The sequence below is a fragment of the Musca domestica genome, unplaced genomic scaffold (assembly GCF_030504385.1).
Source record: "Musca domestica strain aabys unplaced genomic scaffold, Musca_domestica.polishedcontigs.V.1.1 5, whole genome shotgun sequence".
NCBI classification, from domain to species: Eukaryota; Metazoa; Arthropoda; class Insecta; order Diptera; family Muscidae; genus Musca; species Musca domestica.
In genome coordinates, this window is record NW_026712346.1 from 3,923,398 (window position 1) to 3,939,510 (window position 16,113).

General features: G+C 37.0%; 1 protein-coding gene across 8 annotated transcripts in view; it reads right to left on the minus strand.

Annotated features, from left to right (window-relative positions):
• LOC101893166 (protein son of sevenless) overlaps positions 1 to 16,113 on the minus strand; it is a 292,107-nt gene that overhangs the window by 74,566 nt on the left and 201,428 nt on the right. For all 8 annotated transcript variants that reach the window (XM_059128325.1, XM_059128326.1, XM_059128319.1 and 5 more), the window contains 2 exons: positions 7,148 to 7,264; positions 6,397 to 7,094 (listed from right to left, as the gene is read on the minus strand). In XM_059128325.1, the coding sequence (XP_058984308.1) occupies positions 6,397 to 7,094; positions 7,148 to 7,264 (815 nt within the window). The remainder of the gene's footprint in view (positions 1 to 6,396; positions 7,095 to 7,147; positions 7,265 to 16,113) is intronic.

The following is a 16,113-nucleotide window of genomic DNA, read 5'->3' on the forward strand; positions in this document are numbered from 1 at the left end:
GAACAAGAAGAAATAAGGGAAACCCCTATTTTCACGACATCTGAAGAATATCGTGATTTTACGCCAACAAGAATTACTCTAAAAATGTACCTAGATTCGTCCAGATTCAAAACAAAGGAACAATATGAACATATGGAAGTAAAGTTAACCAAGAATGTAGACATACAAGCAAATTCCGACTAACAACAGATTGGTGCGTAGGAAAAACACACAAAAAACTGCAGCGACAGAAGACAAATAAACAACAAAGTCGATATACCGCACAACAGCCACAGAAACACCACCAGCACCAGTGCAAGGGGCCCTGCATGTTTAAAATAGACCCAACCCGATTGACGATCGATCTCGATAATTAAAAAAACTATAGGTGAGATCACATCGAAAATAAAATCGGCACACTTCTTCTTGATGTTTAGAAAATCCAGATCAAAAATTATGAATTTCCAATTAAATAAACTTGGCCGACAGAGTCATTTTAATTTGGAATCTTAATTTAAGTATTTTCCATTTTCTGCAGACAACAAACGTAAGTATCGCCCGAATGTAAAGTAAAATATTGTGTTTGAAAATTGATATTTCACACCTTTGTCCATTTCATCTTCTGTACTGTGTCGATCCCAATAGTTGCGCTTCTTCGCTGTTCTAAACTCTAACCCCACGCAAAATTAGGCGCCAATTGGTATATAATTATGACCTGAGGGACTACAAAATCCGAACAATCTCTTGTTGGTACGTTTAAAGCCCTAAAGGTTTTTATTCAAACCCTGACTCAACGCAAAATTTCGCAAACTTTGCGTCATAATTGTGACCTGTAGCGTGATTACAAATAAAAAAGGGACAGACGGACACACATAGCTTAATCGACCAAGTCAAAACCGTGTTCTAGAACATGAGCGGAAGAAAGAGATAATTTAAGAGAAAATTAAAATTCTGTTTTTCTTTATATTGTACGATTCCATTTAATTGTTTTTAAACATGAATGTTTGCCAAAATAATTTATAAAGCAAATGGATAAAAAATATTAGTAAAAATAATGACTTAACACTGTTTTGTTCTTGATTTAAATAAGCAAAGAGAAATTTGACTGGAAAGAGACATTTTTTCTTGAGCAGCGCTGGTCTAGAGTCAATATTTCGAGGTTTGTGGCATCACCTAACCTTTGGCGGATTAGATTGATATTTCCGCTACCCCCATTTACACTTTTATTTAAAATTGAAAATTCAAAACCGGCACCCGGACATAATCCCCACGGTCTCAATCCCCATTGCAATTATGGGGATAATGACCTTTTTCGATGATAATCCCCATAATCCAAATAATAAAGTATGACCGTTTGCTGTGTCGACTACGTATAAAAATAATTAATTTTAGATTTGCCTAAAATCCTAATATTTGCCAAAATCATGAAGATATCTGTTCCACAATTAATATACGACGTGATCTTGACAACCAACCCTAGGTATCTGTTTGGGGTCCAAGGATCTGGCCATTTCTACTTCTTGAGTCCTTCAAAGTACCTCAAATAGACTAAATTAGAGCACATTTGGTTGACGAATTTTAGGAGATAATATTATATTAGGGCTATATGTAAATGAGAGCAAATATATAACTTTTGTAACATCATGTTAAGAATAATATAAAAGCCTGTGACCTCTTTCTTAATTGCAAATGGTGAACGGAGAGGCTCACGGACATAATTTTATTAATGGGGTCACTAACTTTTATAAACCGATAGATAGTTAAATTAAAGACATATTACTAGGATTTAAATTTAGAAATTACTATCGATTCTGAAGTCCAAAACCCCAAAAAATTGACTAGATATGAAAATAATCAATCCAATGAGAACTCAAAATGCAAAATTCATGGGGACATCAATCAGTGAAATACCGAATATGAAGAGGCACTCTAATTGGCGGACTATACACAATAGTGGAGCGAATTGAAAATTTAGTACGCAAAGGATTTATATTTTCTTCCGAACCCTTAAAAGTAACCCTAAAAAACAGGTAACGTTATACGGGGACTATGCGCTATCGTCAGTAATTACACTGGACCCAACCATGGGGTTGGGAAATTTTTCGGTCGGTAGATAAAACTCCCAAAAGGGGATTTCCGGGTCAAACTTTTTGGGGTCCATTTTATGGAGCTTAACCATGCATAAATGCATTATACTCCGCAAAAGTTAAGATAGAGCTAAATTTGATACAGTCCTAGGGGTTACATGAAGAATAATTTGTACAAAATATGTGTCAGGTCGGTGTACATTGTGATATACCTCCACAAATGACATTGCCCCTTTCAAATTCCTCAAATGTTGGTAATTTGTATTTTATATTGTATAGGACCATGCTTTGGTAAAACCCTCATATATGAAGGTATCCGTTGATTACAGCTATTTTCAGGGTCTTGGTCACATTTTCAATGGATTTTGCCCTTATTTAACATCTTAGCTTCTAAAGTTGTAGAAGACCTTTTCGCACAAGTTTTTCAATGTCAAAGTTTCGGAGTAGCGCCCATATAAAAGTACCTCATGATTTTACCTATTTCGAGTGTTTTGATTATATTTTCTTATCGATTTGGCTTAAAATGTGTATTTAGGCTACTTTGGGGTATATAACCATCTTATGGGCCTCATGGGCCTATTATAAACAGTTGATGTATACTTTTTAATATATGTGCTATATTATTTAAATTAAAACCTCTGGCTTAAAAATAAGATCAGATTTTTTGAAACACTATAAATATCCCGGAACATGAACCTGTATTGAAATATTTGCTTATTTTTATTTATATTTATTATTTATATTTATTTATATTTAATCATTTATATTAAAAATTGTGCCACTTATGTGAGCCAGATCTGTGAATTATTATGCTTTAAAAACTAAAACTACGGGCCGGCAACGTGGACTGGGCCAGCTAGTAAATTAAAAAAAATTAATTTTTTTGTGCCAAAACATTTTTTTTAATGTTCCGGCCGCTTGCGGAAACATAGCTGAGTGCTACCGGACACGTCCACAGGTTGCGGATAGTGAGATAGTGAGATAGATAGATATATCGGGCAGCTGCGAATTAAATAAGCAGTCGCGAACACCTCAGCAGTCTCTGGGGGGAGAGTCTCGGGCTAAATACCCGAGTGTCTATGATCCCTGGACTCGACGAGGCGAAGTCACTGGCGCTCCTAAACTATCCAGTCAACGGACTGGTCCGCCGTAACGGACTCCCTAATTCTGGGGTGTTACGTAAACCGTGCCCATCAGTGTTCCAAGGTTTGCAGTCAGGGTACCGACTGTTTTCGAACGGTTGCCTCGTCGATACCTGGGCGCCTCGACGAGTATTAGATGCCAAGTCCTTACCATGATATGGAGGCTATGTCATGCCGGACCTCATCACCTCCAACGTCCAACTTTTTACACGGAGAACAAATTAAAATCAATAAAAAACAAACCAATTACAAGATTTCAATTATGGGTGGGGACGAGACTCTGTTGACGTACAGAGACGTGGTATGCGAAAGAATACACAGACCCTCATCTGAGAGAGAGGAACCAGTCCAAGAAACTGGAGAGGTTGCTCATACCCGTGTCGAGGTGAGGCCTATAGTCGACGAAGGGACTTCATCGGAGCACACGGAGCAATGCTACCAACGTGCGGGTCAAGGAAGGCGTCGGGGAAAGAGGCACTAGTGCCTCTACCAACCGCGACGACTCTGGATCGAAAGAGGGTAAAGCAAGGAGGGGCTACAAACGGTCGGTGAGGTATCGTAAAATCTTCATTGGCCGCGACCCCCTACAGTTTACGGAGAGGGAAAGGACCTGATCAAGACGAATCTAAAGGCAGTGCGGAAATTCGAAAAGAATTATCCGCAACTGCAAAAAATTTCTCTTGAATGGGAACTTGCCTCTCTCCTTACAGACCTCGGGAAGAAGGTGAGTCCTGTTGGGGGCAAACCTATGAACGAGGCTGGGGTGGGAAGCAGTAATACTCCTGAGATTGGAATAACAGCTTCGGCTGTTGCACCATCGACAAAAGTATGCGCCGCTCCCACCGTGTCTGACGCAGGAAAGCGGAAAAAGAAAAGGAAGAAGAAGACCACTGACGGAAACAATGCTTCGGTGGTTCCAAAGGAAACCAAATCCTCCTCGTGGTTAACACTAAAGAGAGGACGGTCAACTGAGGAACCGCATCCCGAAGCAAAGAAGCTGTCAACGGGTAATCTTCTTCCTCCGCCACCTGTGTCATCAACACTTGCTGTTGGCGAGAAGGACGTTGCTAGGCCGACTCAGGCAGCCCCTACAGGCCCTAGGTCTGTAATTGCTAAACCTGCAGCCGCCAAACCGCAGCGTTCGAGCCAACCTAACAGGAAGAGGAAACATTCCCAAACCACCTACCCGGACAACCTCCGTGTAGCGGTCATCGACCGAGCTGAGCCGGAGGCAAGATCAGCGAAAGTCGTTGGCTTCTCATTGAGGACCGTCTGATGGAGTTGGTTTTCCCAGGGGAACGTCCATAAAAGATGTCAACGCAGCATCCAGATTCAGCAGAGTGCTTTCAAAGGACCCCAAATCCATTGGTTGCATAAAACGGAATGACGGTAGCTGGACTGACTCTGGTCTAGAGCCACTCAACCTGTTTGCCAATACTCACTTTCCGAACTGCTCCGATGCGGTAAATGACCAATTGTTAGATCGGTCTAGTCAGCATCGTGGGGTGGAGGATGTTAGTCTGACTGAGAGGATTATAAGCGCACCCAAGATCTTTTGGGCTATATATTCATTCAGAGAGACTACTAGACATTGAGATTAGATCTATGATATCCCTGACCTCGTTGAGCACATCTCAACATGCCTATACTAAAGGCAGATCTGTTGAATCAGCGCAACACGAGGTCGTGGGTTGTATAGAGAAAAACCTAAACAACTCGTGTTTCACTTTGGCAGCCTTTCTCGATATTGAGGGAGCCTTCAATAACGTCACACTCGAAGCAATTCACAGTTCCCTAGTAAAACTTAGTATACCACCACACCTAATAGACTGGATTGATGCCATGCTCAGTAGCAGAATCATCAACTCAAGCATCAGGGAGTGTTCTGTCAGGAAATCTGTTACTAGGGGCAACCATTACCACTACTCTGGCTTTTGGTGATAAATGAAATTCTAATCGAACTGGAACAAGGTGGGACAAAGGTCGTGGCTTACGCCGATGATGTTGTCTTACTGATTGCTGGGAAATTTCCCCAAACTGTTTCAGATCTTATGCAGGGAGCTCTAGTTAAACTCACCAGATGGGAACGCTGCAATGGACTTGGCGTGAACCCATCAAAAACTTAGCTCGTACTTTTCACAAGGAAGCGGAAAGTACCGGATCTTTCGCTGCCTATCATTGATAGTGTTTTGCTAAGCCTTTCCTCGGAAGCCAAATACCTCGGTACCATCCTAGACCAGAAGCTAAACTGGAAGAGGAACATCGAAGAGCGTGCGAAGAAGGGTTTAATTGCACACTATTCTTGTAAAAACTCCATAGGAAAAAGCTGGGTTCTCAAGCCGCACATAATCAAATGGTTATATGAGTCTGTCGTCCGACCAATTCTAACCTATGGGGGGCTTGTTTGGTGACATTCCTTAGGGAAAACCACCTTCAGCAAAAGCATTGATAAAGTCCAAAGAGTTGCATCGCTACTAATTACAGGCGCGTTTAGGTGCACACCCCAATCCCCACTAGACACCCTACTCAATTTAAACCCGTTAGGTTTGTTCGTAGAGGAACAAGCTGCTAGGTGTGCCCTGCGGCTCAATGAACTGGGTCAATGGCGGGGTCAGCCATTCGGACACTCCGCCATTATCAAATATGTGGAAAGTATAGTAAATAAGGCTATAACTAGTGACTATATATCACCTAGGCATAGCTTTAAACCACTTGATATCCATATACCTAACAGAGACATTTGGACTCGTGACACTCCACCTTTTAACGGTATAGCTGTCTATACTGATGGATCAAAGATGGAAAGTGGAACGGGAGCCGGAGTCTACTGTGAAGTATCCAACGATCCTTCAAATTAAACAACGACCTTAGTGTTTTTCTAGCAGAAATCTTCGCTATCAGGAAGGCCATAGAGCTGCTGGCAAATAGAGTCAATGGACCGGACGGACCCGACTCAGAATTTTACGCCGATCAAGAAAATATATACTTTGTTGGGTCTGACATGAGTATTTTGAGGAGTTACAAACGGAATGACAAAGTTCTAGCTTATTTCGTGTTAAAATAATAAGATTGAAATCCGATTTGCAGTCAACAACAGAATTAATGGCAACCAAGATAACTTATTTCGGTTGTTAACAAACTTTGGTAATTAAACTGTAAAGTAATACAATAATATAACTAAATCTTACCTGAAATTACAGGAAGTGAAATTAGAGGTTTTATTTGTGGACGTTGTGCAGTGGAATGGTGATCTGTTATTTGTATAATGATGTTCTCGTAAAGGACTAACAACTAGTTTCGGTAAAGGGGAAGGTGTTTCATTTTCAATACCAATCTGGTTTTTCGCATTTCTATTACAGCTTGACTGTGACACCGGCTGCCCGCTATATTCCTCCGAGATGCTAAAAACGGAATCCAAACGAACCGACGAAGATGTATCGCTTAATGTAGGACAAATAGATGTTTGTAAACAAGAACCTGAATTAGGTTTTTTTGGTAAGATTGGAGCATCTTCGGTCTCCGGCAACTGTCGAGAATCATTCCGTATTGGTAAAGGTTGTGTTAAGAACGACGAAGAGGAATTGCTATTAACTGAAGTCGATGTCCACTTGGTGCCGTTACGATCCGGTATATTTACGTTGGCAAAAACAGAGAATGCTTGTATGTCATTTGCAGCCGCGTTAGACCAACTAACATTCGGTGAAGGTTGTTCCCCTCCGGGAATTTCTACCGCAGGAGATCGAGCTGTAACCGGTTGGATACAACTGGTTGAATTTGGTTGGGCGTTATTAGAACCCATGCTAGTAGAACTAACATTACTATTAACATTTTGTCGACGGGGTTTAATGCCTGGGGATTTAAGTGATATAGAACTCCATTTTCTAGGCTGTAATACATAATAATTAAATGTTTATTAAATCTAATTTAAATGTCTCTTACAAATTTAGGCGGTTGTTTGCATCCTCTGGGTTCAATTCGAAGACTTTCGTGATACAAAAAGTTTGATATATCTGTATCAGACATGCCCTTAAATGGATCCAGATTTTCCAAGAATCTCTGAAAAAATACAAGTATTGAAATATATGTAGACACAATTTCGAACAATGAGCAATATGTAAAAAAACCCAATAATTTGGTGGACAAAAATAAAGCTAAAAATATCGCTGCTAAATTTTATCGATATCGGCTCAGATTTTTCTTCGTTTCGCGTGTAAATCCTCAATAAAGGCAGTAATGAGGCTAAATATAGATTAAAATTTATTTATTTATTTATTTTTTGTACTAAAGAATGAAACTGTTGTACGCTATTTGCAACGTATATTTAACTTTTTGTACGACATAACGGGGATCTGTAATACCTGTATTATTTTAATCGATCAATGTTTCTCCATTTACTTATTAAAACGACCGTATTGGTGTATTGTAGATTTAAGGCTTTTACAAAATTTTGCCATTAAAACATTTTTATATTCTGTAAAAATCCATAGTGCAAGATACATTTTTTAACTATCAACTATAATTTTTCATAATTAATTAGTAAAAGTATCGAATTATATTTCCTAAATAATATGAATTAATTTATATAGCACTAGCTTGCCCGGTCCGAGTTGCCGGCCCGTAGTTTTAGTCTTAATGCATAGTTTTTAAAGTATAATTATTTTCAGCCAGATGTTTTAATTTGAGGGTTCAAAACCTAAATAATAGATTATATGTATTAAAAAGTATACATTAACTGTTTTTTAATAGCTCCTCTACCCCCAAATTAGCCTAAACACACATTTTAAGCCAAATCGATTCGGAAATATAATCAAAAAATTTCCGTGAAAAGGTCTTCTACCCCCTTAGAAGCTATGATGCCAAATAAGGGTAAAATCAATTGAAAAATGGGACCAAGACGCTGGAAATAGCCGAAATCAGCGGATACCTTCATACAAGGGTTATACCAATGCATGGTCCTATTCTTATAATTATTTGAAAGAATGTGTTGTTCTTCCTAAAATCTCAAATTACCAACATTTGAGGAATTTGAAAGGGGCTACATCATTTGAGGAACTACTTCAATTTAGACCGACCTGATACATATTTTGTACAACTGATTCTTCATTCAACCCCTAGGACTCTATCGTAACTTTGGCGGAGTATAAAGCAAAATATTTGTGGTCCTTTGTGTTTGGTTAAGCTATATAAAATGGACCCTAAAAACATTTGACCCGAAACCCCTTTTTGGGATTTTTATCCACCAACCAAACAATTTTCCAAGTGTAATTTCCCGCAGTGTAATTACTGACGATAGCGCATAGTCACCGTATAACGTTACATGTGAGTTAAGGTTACTTTTAAGGTTTCGGAAGAATTTTCCGAGGATATGAATCCTTTTCTTTCCAGATTTTCAATTTGCTCCACTATTTTGTATAGTCCGCATATAACAGTGCTCTTCATATTCGGTATTTCACAGATTACATTCCCAAGGAATTTTGCATTTTAAGTTCTCATTGGATGGATTAACTATCATAAATAAAGTTTCATGGATTTATAAAAGTTAGGGACCCCATAAAGTATGTTAAAAAGTTTAAATCTTTGTTGATTAAATTATGTCCGTGAGCCTCTTCATTTACCATCTGCAATTACGATAGAAATCATCAAATTTAATATGCGTCTTTCAAACTTTCCACAGGTTTTTATATTACTATTAGGATGATTGATGTTATAGATATATATGTAGATATATATGTTTCTCATTTAAATATATCCCTCATATAATATTATCTCCCAATATTCGTCGACCAAATGTGCTCTAAATTTTAGGTATTTTGAAGGGCTCAAAAGCATTTTTCAGGCTATAAATCATTTGTCAGAAAATTACAACAAAAGTCCACTTTATGATTTATTTGTATTCCCAAGTATCTCTTTATATTCGTTATATTATCTATTTTAACTAAATTTTCAATTCTCAATTATCAGTATTATAAAGGTCTTAGCAATATTTTCCAAATCAAAAGTAATTTTAGAATTCGTAACTTTTAGAAGATAATGTTATAAGGTATTTAGTTTTTACCTGTCGATTAAAGTATATCTGTCTGTGTATGCCGAAGTTCGTTGAAGTAAAGACGAAATATTTAGGTTAATTTTTGAACTACAATATTCCTAGGAAGTTAGAATATATCAGTTTCGTTTAGGTATAATAATACCACTAAAAATTCGTCCTTTTGCATGTTTTTATTACAATTTCTACCGAATTATCTGTAACTTGACATTTAAAGTTTTCGGTATTGTGAAATCAATACCGGAAATAACTAACTACTATTGGTTCCAAATTAGGCATAGCCTCAATTTAAAAGTACGTTGAGATTGTTAATGTTTTGATGCTTTAAAAAGTATTTTTTAGTCAAAATTGAAAATTTTGATTTGTCAACCATATAACGGCATGTATAGAAAATATGCAAAATTTCTTAATTTTTTCAGTTTTTTTCAATAAGAATTTTAAATTCCAAAAGGCATTGTGTTTCTTCAGTTCCGCGATTTTTTATAGAGGCTTTTGTCAACATTTTCTTTCATGAAAACGTTTCCTCTGTAATTACAAATAACCAAAAGAAAATTTGAGTCAAATCGGCCCAGCCGTTCTCAACTAATGTGTTACTATACTTTTTTAAATTTTTTACATACAGATTTGAAGAAGTAGGTGTGGGCAGTTCCTCTGACCTCAAACAGATACCTAAGGTTGGAGGGAGAGTCAAGATTACGTCATATACTAACTGTGGAACAGATATCTTCATGATTTTGGCAAATATTAAGATTTTAGTTAAATCAAAAAAATGGGCGTAAAATTGGGCGTGGTCACTTTTTCTTTGAATAAAAACCTAAATCGAATATTAAAATAAAATTTCCATATATATAGATTAAAAAGTAGACGTGGTCAGCGGCCAAATAAATACCTAGGACTGGATGGAAGGCCAACAGTATCCCGTATAATAATTTTCAAGCCGATATCTTTATTATTTAGCAAATATAAGGAATTTAGATGAATCGAAATAGTGGGCGTAAAAGTAGGCGTGGTTAATATTTATTCTTTAAAAACCTAGCTCGGAGTATGACGAACGTTTGTACAAAAAATTATGCAAATCGGTCCAGCCGTTCTCAACTGATTCCATTACCAAGGAACAACAATTGATTTTTATATATATAAATTGTTAAAATTCTTTTTATTATATGTTTATCTACTATTATAATTTATACATCCTATAAAGTAATTTCTTTTGTTATTATATTCTTCTTATTTTTAATTTAAAATCATCTTCTGGCTCCGATCATCATATTATCATATTTATCTTCTGTGATTATTTGACCTAAGCCATCCTTCAGTGTTATGACTTTAAAAAAATTAAGAGAAAATTTTGTTGGGTCTTCTTAGAAATCAAAATTCATTTTAATCAATTGGTCACACTTTTAGCTTTCTCTTCCAATGTCATGTTGTTCAATTCTGCCGAAGATAATTCTCATTGATTAAGCGTATTCAAATTCATAATATTTCATTAATTTGATAAAATGCTGATGGTGGCGGCTCACAACACACAAAAAAGATATCAATCACACGGCAGCGGGTTCTACGACACCGGACTGACCCGAAACAACGATACAAACAAACAAGCATTTTAGGAAGTGTTCCGGTTTAAACCGGTTGCAAGACTATAACGATTCCACTGGCCTGAATTCAGAGAGTTCACCAACCTTCGCTTCAGAGAACTGCCCATCCCTTCTGATGTTCGGGTAGCGGAAAGGATTTTCCAAGACATCATTTAAGCTGCAGCCGCTAGCTATATACCTGCTAGTCGAATACCCGAAGTAAGACCAAATTTCCCAGCAGAGGCAACGGGACTAGCGAATGAGCATGATGAGCTCCGACGTACCAACCCTATTGATCCCTGAGTCAGTGAATTGACAATGGAAGTCAACAGGTTGGAAAAAGTGACTTGATCATCTGAAGTGATCCAACAACATTGACCAACATTAGAACTGATTTAATTAAACTATGGGTAAAGGTTAAGTCACTTTTGAACCCTGGGAAAAAGTATGACCTACTGATCCTAGAGTCAGTGAACTGACAGTCTGAAGTTTGCAACATTGGAACTGATTTAAGTAAACTGTGGGTAACGGCTAAACCACTTTCGAACCCGGGAAAAATGATGATAGGGCAGCAGCCGCATGTAACGACGTAACGGTGACTAAGTGGTGCGCTGGCCATTTTAATTTTAACAGCTGTCGGACGAGTGTCTTGGAAATGACAACAGTCTGAAGTTGGTTGCAGTTTTTTCATATCACCCTGTATTTCTATCAACATATGACCTGTTATAAGGATGGTAGATATCGGACCATTTCTTCTGGTACATTCCCCACATAGGGTTCAAGATTTCAAGACAGTTAAATTTATTCCAGTGACAGCTCATTATATTACAAGCATGCAAAAGCATTTTGGTGAGAACTTTCCAGAAAAAGAAGTTATAAGCTATAGTTGGAATTCAAGCGTGTTTCTTTATATTTGGCTGGAAAACCACAAGTGGCTATCGTTAGAGCACTCCAGCATTAAATTTGAATAAATCTTTTTTGTCTCGTGCCATCGCTCGTTACCGTGATATCAGTATCACGTAGCCCGACATCAAGGAAGTGGATGGAAGAAAACAGCAAAATCAGCCAAAATGAAACCCGCGTCGCAGTGGCCGAAAATGACTCGTGGCTGAACATATCGCAATATTCCATTCGGCAAATATTGAAAAATGAGCTCGGGGTAAAGCCATTGAAATTCCAAAAAGTACAAGAACTTACACCGCAGCAGAGAAAAAATAGACTCAAAAGAGCTAGAGTTGCTTCGCTTGGCCGAAATTGGTGAACTGCCGAGTTTGGTTTTCTCCGATGAGACAACATTCGTTGTCCAGCAGTTTGCAAACAAACAAAATGATCGTGTTTACTTGCGAAAGAGGTCAGCTGAAAATGTGCACCTTCGGTTGGCCACCAGAACTCAAGCGCCAGCCATGGTGATAGTGTGGGCCGCCATAACAGTGGATGGTCGTTCTTCGCTCGTATTAATCGACCGTGGCATCAGAATAAATACCGAATATTATCCCAAAAATATTCTGGAGGCTGTATTAAAGCCTTGGGCACGCAAACATTTTGGCCACTGACAGGACTCAGCACCATCGCACTCAGCACGCCCTACCCAAAAATGGTTACAAAATGAGGTTTCTCGCTTCATTTCCAGCGCATAAAGGCCACCATAATCTCCGGATACCAATCCGTTGGAATATTGTGTCTTGTGAATTTTGAAAAGCAAGGTTGGCACTAAAAAATATTAAAGTGTCGATCACCTCAATCAAGGGCATCACCGGGAATGTTCAAAAATTCCGCAGAGCAACATCCGGGCAGCGTGTGACGGTTTTTTTTTTTAATTTCGACCTTTTGTGGGACTGGTACCAGAAGGAGTGGGCTGCCCTTCTTTTTTTAGTCATTAACACATAAATGTAAGGAAATGTCTGTAAAGAAAAAACATTAGAAGTGCCTCGACCTGAAAAAGCGTATGACAACTTACATGATCCATATAACACAAATGTATTATTAATAATTGCTTAAGTCCACAACTATGTACAGTTTTAAATGTTCCGTCTATCAAATGCAATCGGCCTTTGGCTTTTGATGAAATTTTTACGATATTGATGGAGAAAGGAAAACGCTTTATGAAAACTCGTCTTAAATTATAGTTTCTTTGTAAAAAAGCTTGTCTGCATGCTTAGACATTTCGTAGTCTTCAAATACCAATTTTATATCACTTGGCGTTGAGGTATTTTTAGGCATCCTGCTATTTTGTATGCGATGCAATTGTCTTCTCATTTTTGGAAAGGACACAATAGCAGCAAGATCTCGATCCTTCATGCATTCTTCGTCATATATTTGACATGCAGTTTTCCTTTTTGTTGAGGTTTTCTTTTCGCTTTCACCCTTAACTGTGGCCAATATTTTAAACTTCTTTAACAAATCTTCGGGAGGAACATGATTATGAAAATACTCAAGGCTTAGTTGCTCACATGATCCATCCTTTTTAATGCTACATTGACGTTACAATTATCGAAATAGCAGATGTAACGGGATTAGACTTTATACACGTGTTTTTGTTTAAATATACGCTTTTGGTCAGATGGAAGAAGAAATTTTAAATTTCTTTGAAATTTAAATTCGTATTTATTCTGACTATAAACGGAAATCTATGAATTCGCTTTTTGTCAGCTCATTTTAGGATAACGGTTTATTTGGTGCTTTAGAAAAATTTTTGATCCTTTAGAAGAATTAAATAATTTCGTACATTGTGGACCTTATGACACAAACGAAAGTGTCTTAAAGTCCACGGACCTTATTTCACAAGTTTAATGGACCTTATGACACTTAGCGAAGGGACACAAGGTCCATGAGTTATGACACATTTTTTTGTCATAATGTCCACGGATATCCAACCGTTTTGGGTTGCTGTTAAAAACGATTACTTTTATTTTTCAAAAAATTACCTTTGTTAATTAAAAAGTAAAAGTTTCTTATTTATCATAATCATAATTTATATTTTTTTAATTCTAGTTCTTAATGATTCTTTAATAATGTAAATATTTGTTTATTCTTTTCAGGCCTACACGATCCAGATTTACAGTACAACTTGAACCTATTAGAACCACGAGTGCTTTAGAAGGCTTCAACTCCAAATTGTCTAAAAAACTGGGAAAACACGGGCGTTTCAGAAAGTCTATTCAGTTTTACGCGATGAAGACTTTGCATTTTCAATTCTGGAGTTTTAAGTGTATTAACGAAAAAATTAAAACTTGAAAGTGGTGAGGATAAGAAAATTCTTCAACTCACCTAAATGCTTATTAAATTAGAAATTTAGCTAAGTAATTATTTAATATTTTCCTTGAACTTGATTTAAATGTTGAAAAAGATGATGAGAATAATTTTCGGAAGAAGGAGATAATGAAGGATGTGAAATGCATCTTAGCCAAGCAGTGGAAGTTATAAGTCGCGTCATTTGTGCTATCAGCCGCATTTCAAAATCTGCGAAGACTGATTCGAAAAATTGAAAATAATATCTAAGAGAGACAATTCGCCTTCACTTGCCCCTATTATAGACAAATTGTTGAATCTAATCTAATCAGATAAATATTGACCAGAATTGACATAAAATTGTTTATAATCGTAAATCATTTTATTTATGGACGTTGGGTCCCTTCCCAATGTGTAACAATGTCAATGGACATTACGACACATTTATTTGTGTCATAAGGTACTTGGCCTTATTTCGACGAGGCACGTTTCGATGTATCTAGCCATATGGCTGAGGGTATAAAAATTGGTATTTTAACTTGCATTCTACTACGAAAATGTCGTCTTCTAGCTGAACCAAGCCACAGCAACACTACTTCTCGCGATAGTAATACTACTTCTTAAGCGAAATACCATTAAAACATTAATTATTCTCTTCAAACATATCCTCTTTGTTGTAGAAAAATACAAATTAAAAGGCCAATCTTAATCATTTTTAATTCATATTTTTCTGGGCATTGTTTAGATTTAGTACGTCTTTTAATTTATTTCTTAAAGCCTTATTTTAAATAGAATAGAATAAATTATACGTTGCATCCATATAATGTCGTTTATGGATATTGTCTAAGTAAGAATTACTGTTTAAAATGATTAAACATTCAGTCTATTATTCAAATGCACATAGCCGTTAAAATCTGGTTACTCCTTATTGCTACATCCTTGCTTTAGTAGTATACACGGATTGTAATGAACATATGATTGATTTGACATGCCGCCACACTTTAGGCATCCAAATGTCAACACAAAACAAAATACAGTTGAGTATCGCTTGAGAAAGAGCGCTTCACTTGCAATTCATCACCGCGCTTAAAATGTAAACGCAAAGTTTTAATTGTAAAAGAAACAAGTAAGCAAAGACTATAGTCGTGCGAGGCCGACCATGTGATACCCTACAACACTACAATATGTTAGAAGAACCTTTATGTCTAAATCCATTTCGGAAGATTTCGCTTTTGAAATCGGAAGATTTCGCATTTTGAACAGGGACATTTGCCCAATATTTACGCACTCCGTCGTGCTCTTAGTTTTTGTGGTCCATTTTACAGCTAAATATATTCTTCCCTGTCCTTTACTCTCTTCACAGGCGTGTCGATTGGTTCGAGTTTATGGGAATCAGGGAATTTGTTCTGTTTTTGGTCTATTTCAACCCCTAAATATATTGCGGTCATCTTTGAAAACAATAGGCCTAGCCCTTCTGAGCCTAAACCTACCCTTGTAAATTTTTTTGTGAGGATCGGACGATAATTGCAATCTATATAAAATAACCCCAATCTGTGTTGCAAGGTGAAAAAGTATTACAAAATATACACTTCAAATTTAAGTCAAATTGAAAAAATCGCATGCGATAAAAAATATGAAAAAATAAAAAAAAACAAAATCTATATTAACATCATTATTGGCATCTTTTGTTGCAATTTCTTTTATGACAAGAGGGCATTCTGAATTGACAGATTTTGTCAAAATCGGTCCAGCTATTCTTGAGATATAAGCATTCTAGCTAACATCCCCTTTGTATATATACATTGTACATTTTTCGCTATATTATCCGATATAGTCACGATCGGCATCTACGTATCGGTCAGAATTGACCTCTTCGTATATTTGTGATTTCGCCGGGATTAAAAATATTCGAGGTTTAATGGAAAATTTGACTTTTATTTAACACTATTTCACCCACTAAATATTACCCGATGACCATTAAAATTGGAAGGTTTCTGCCCAGACCTAAGCTCTAGCCCCATGCTAACTTTAGCTTCGTTTGGTCCATAACTGCGACC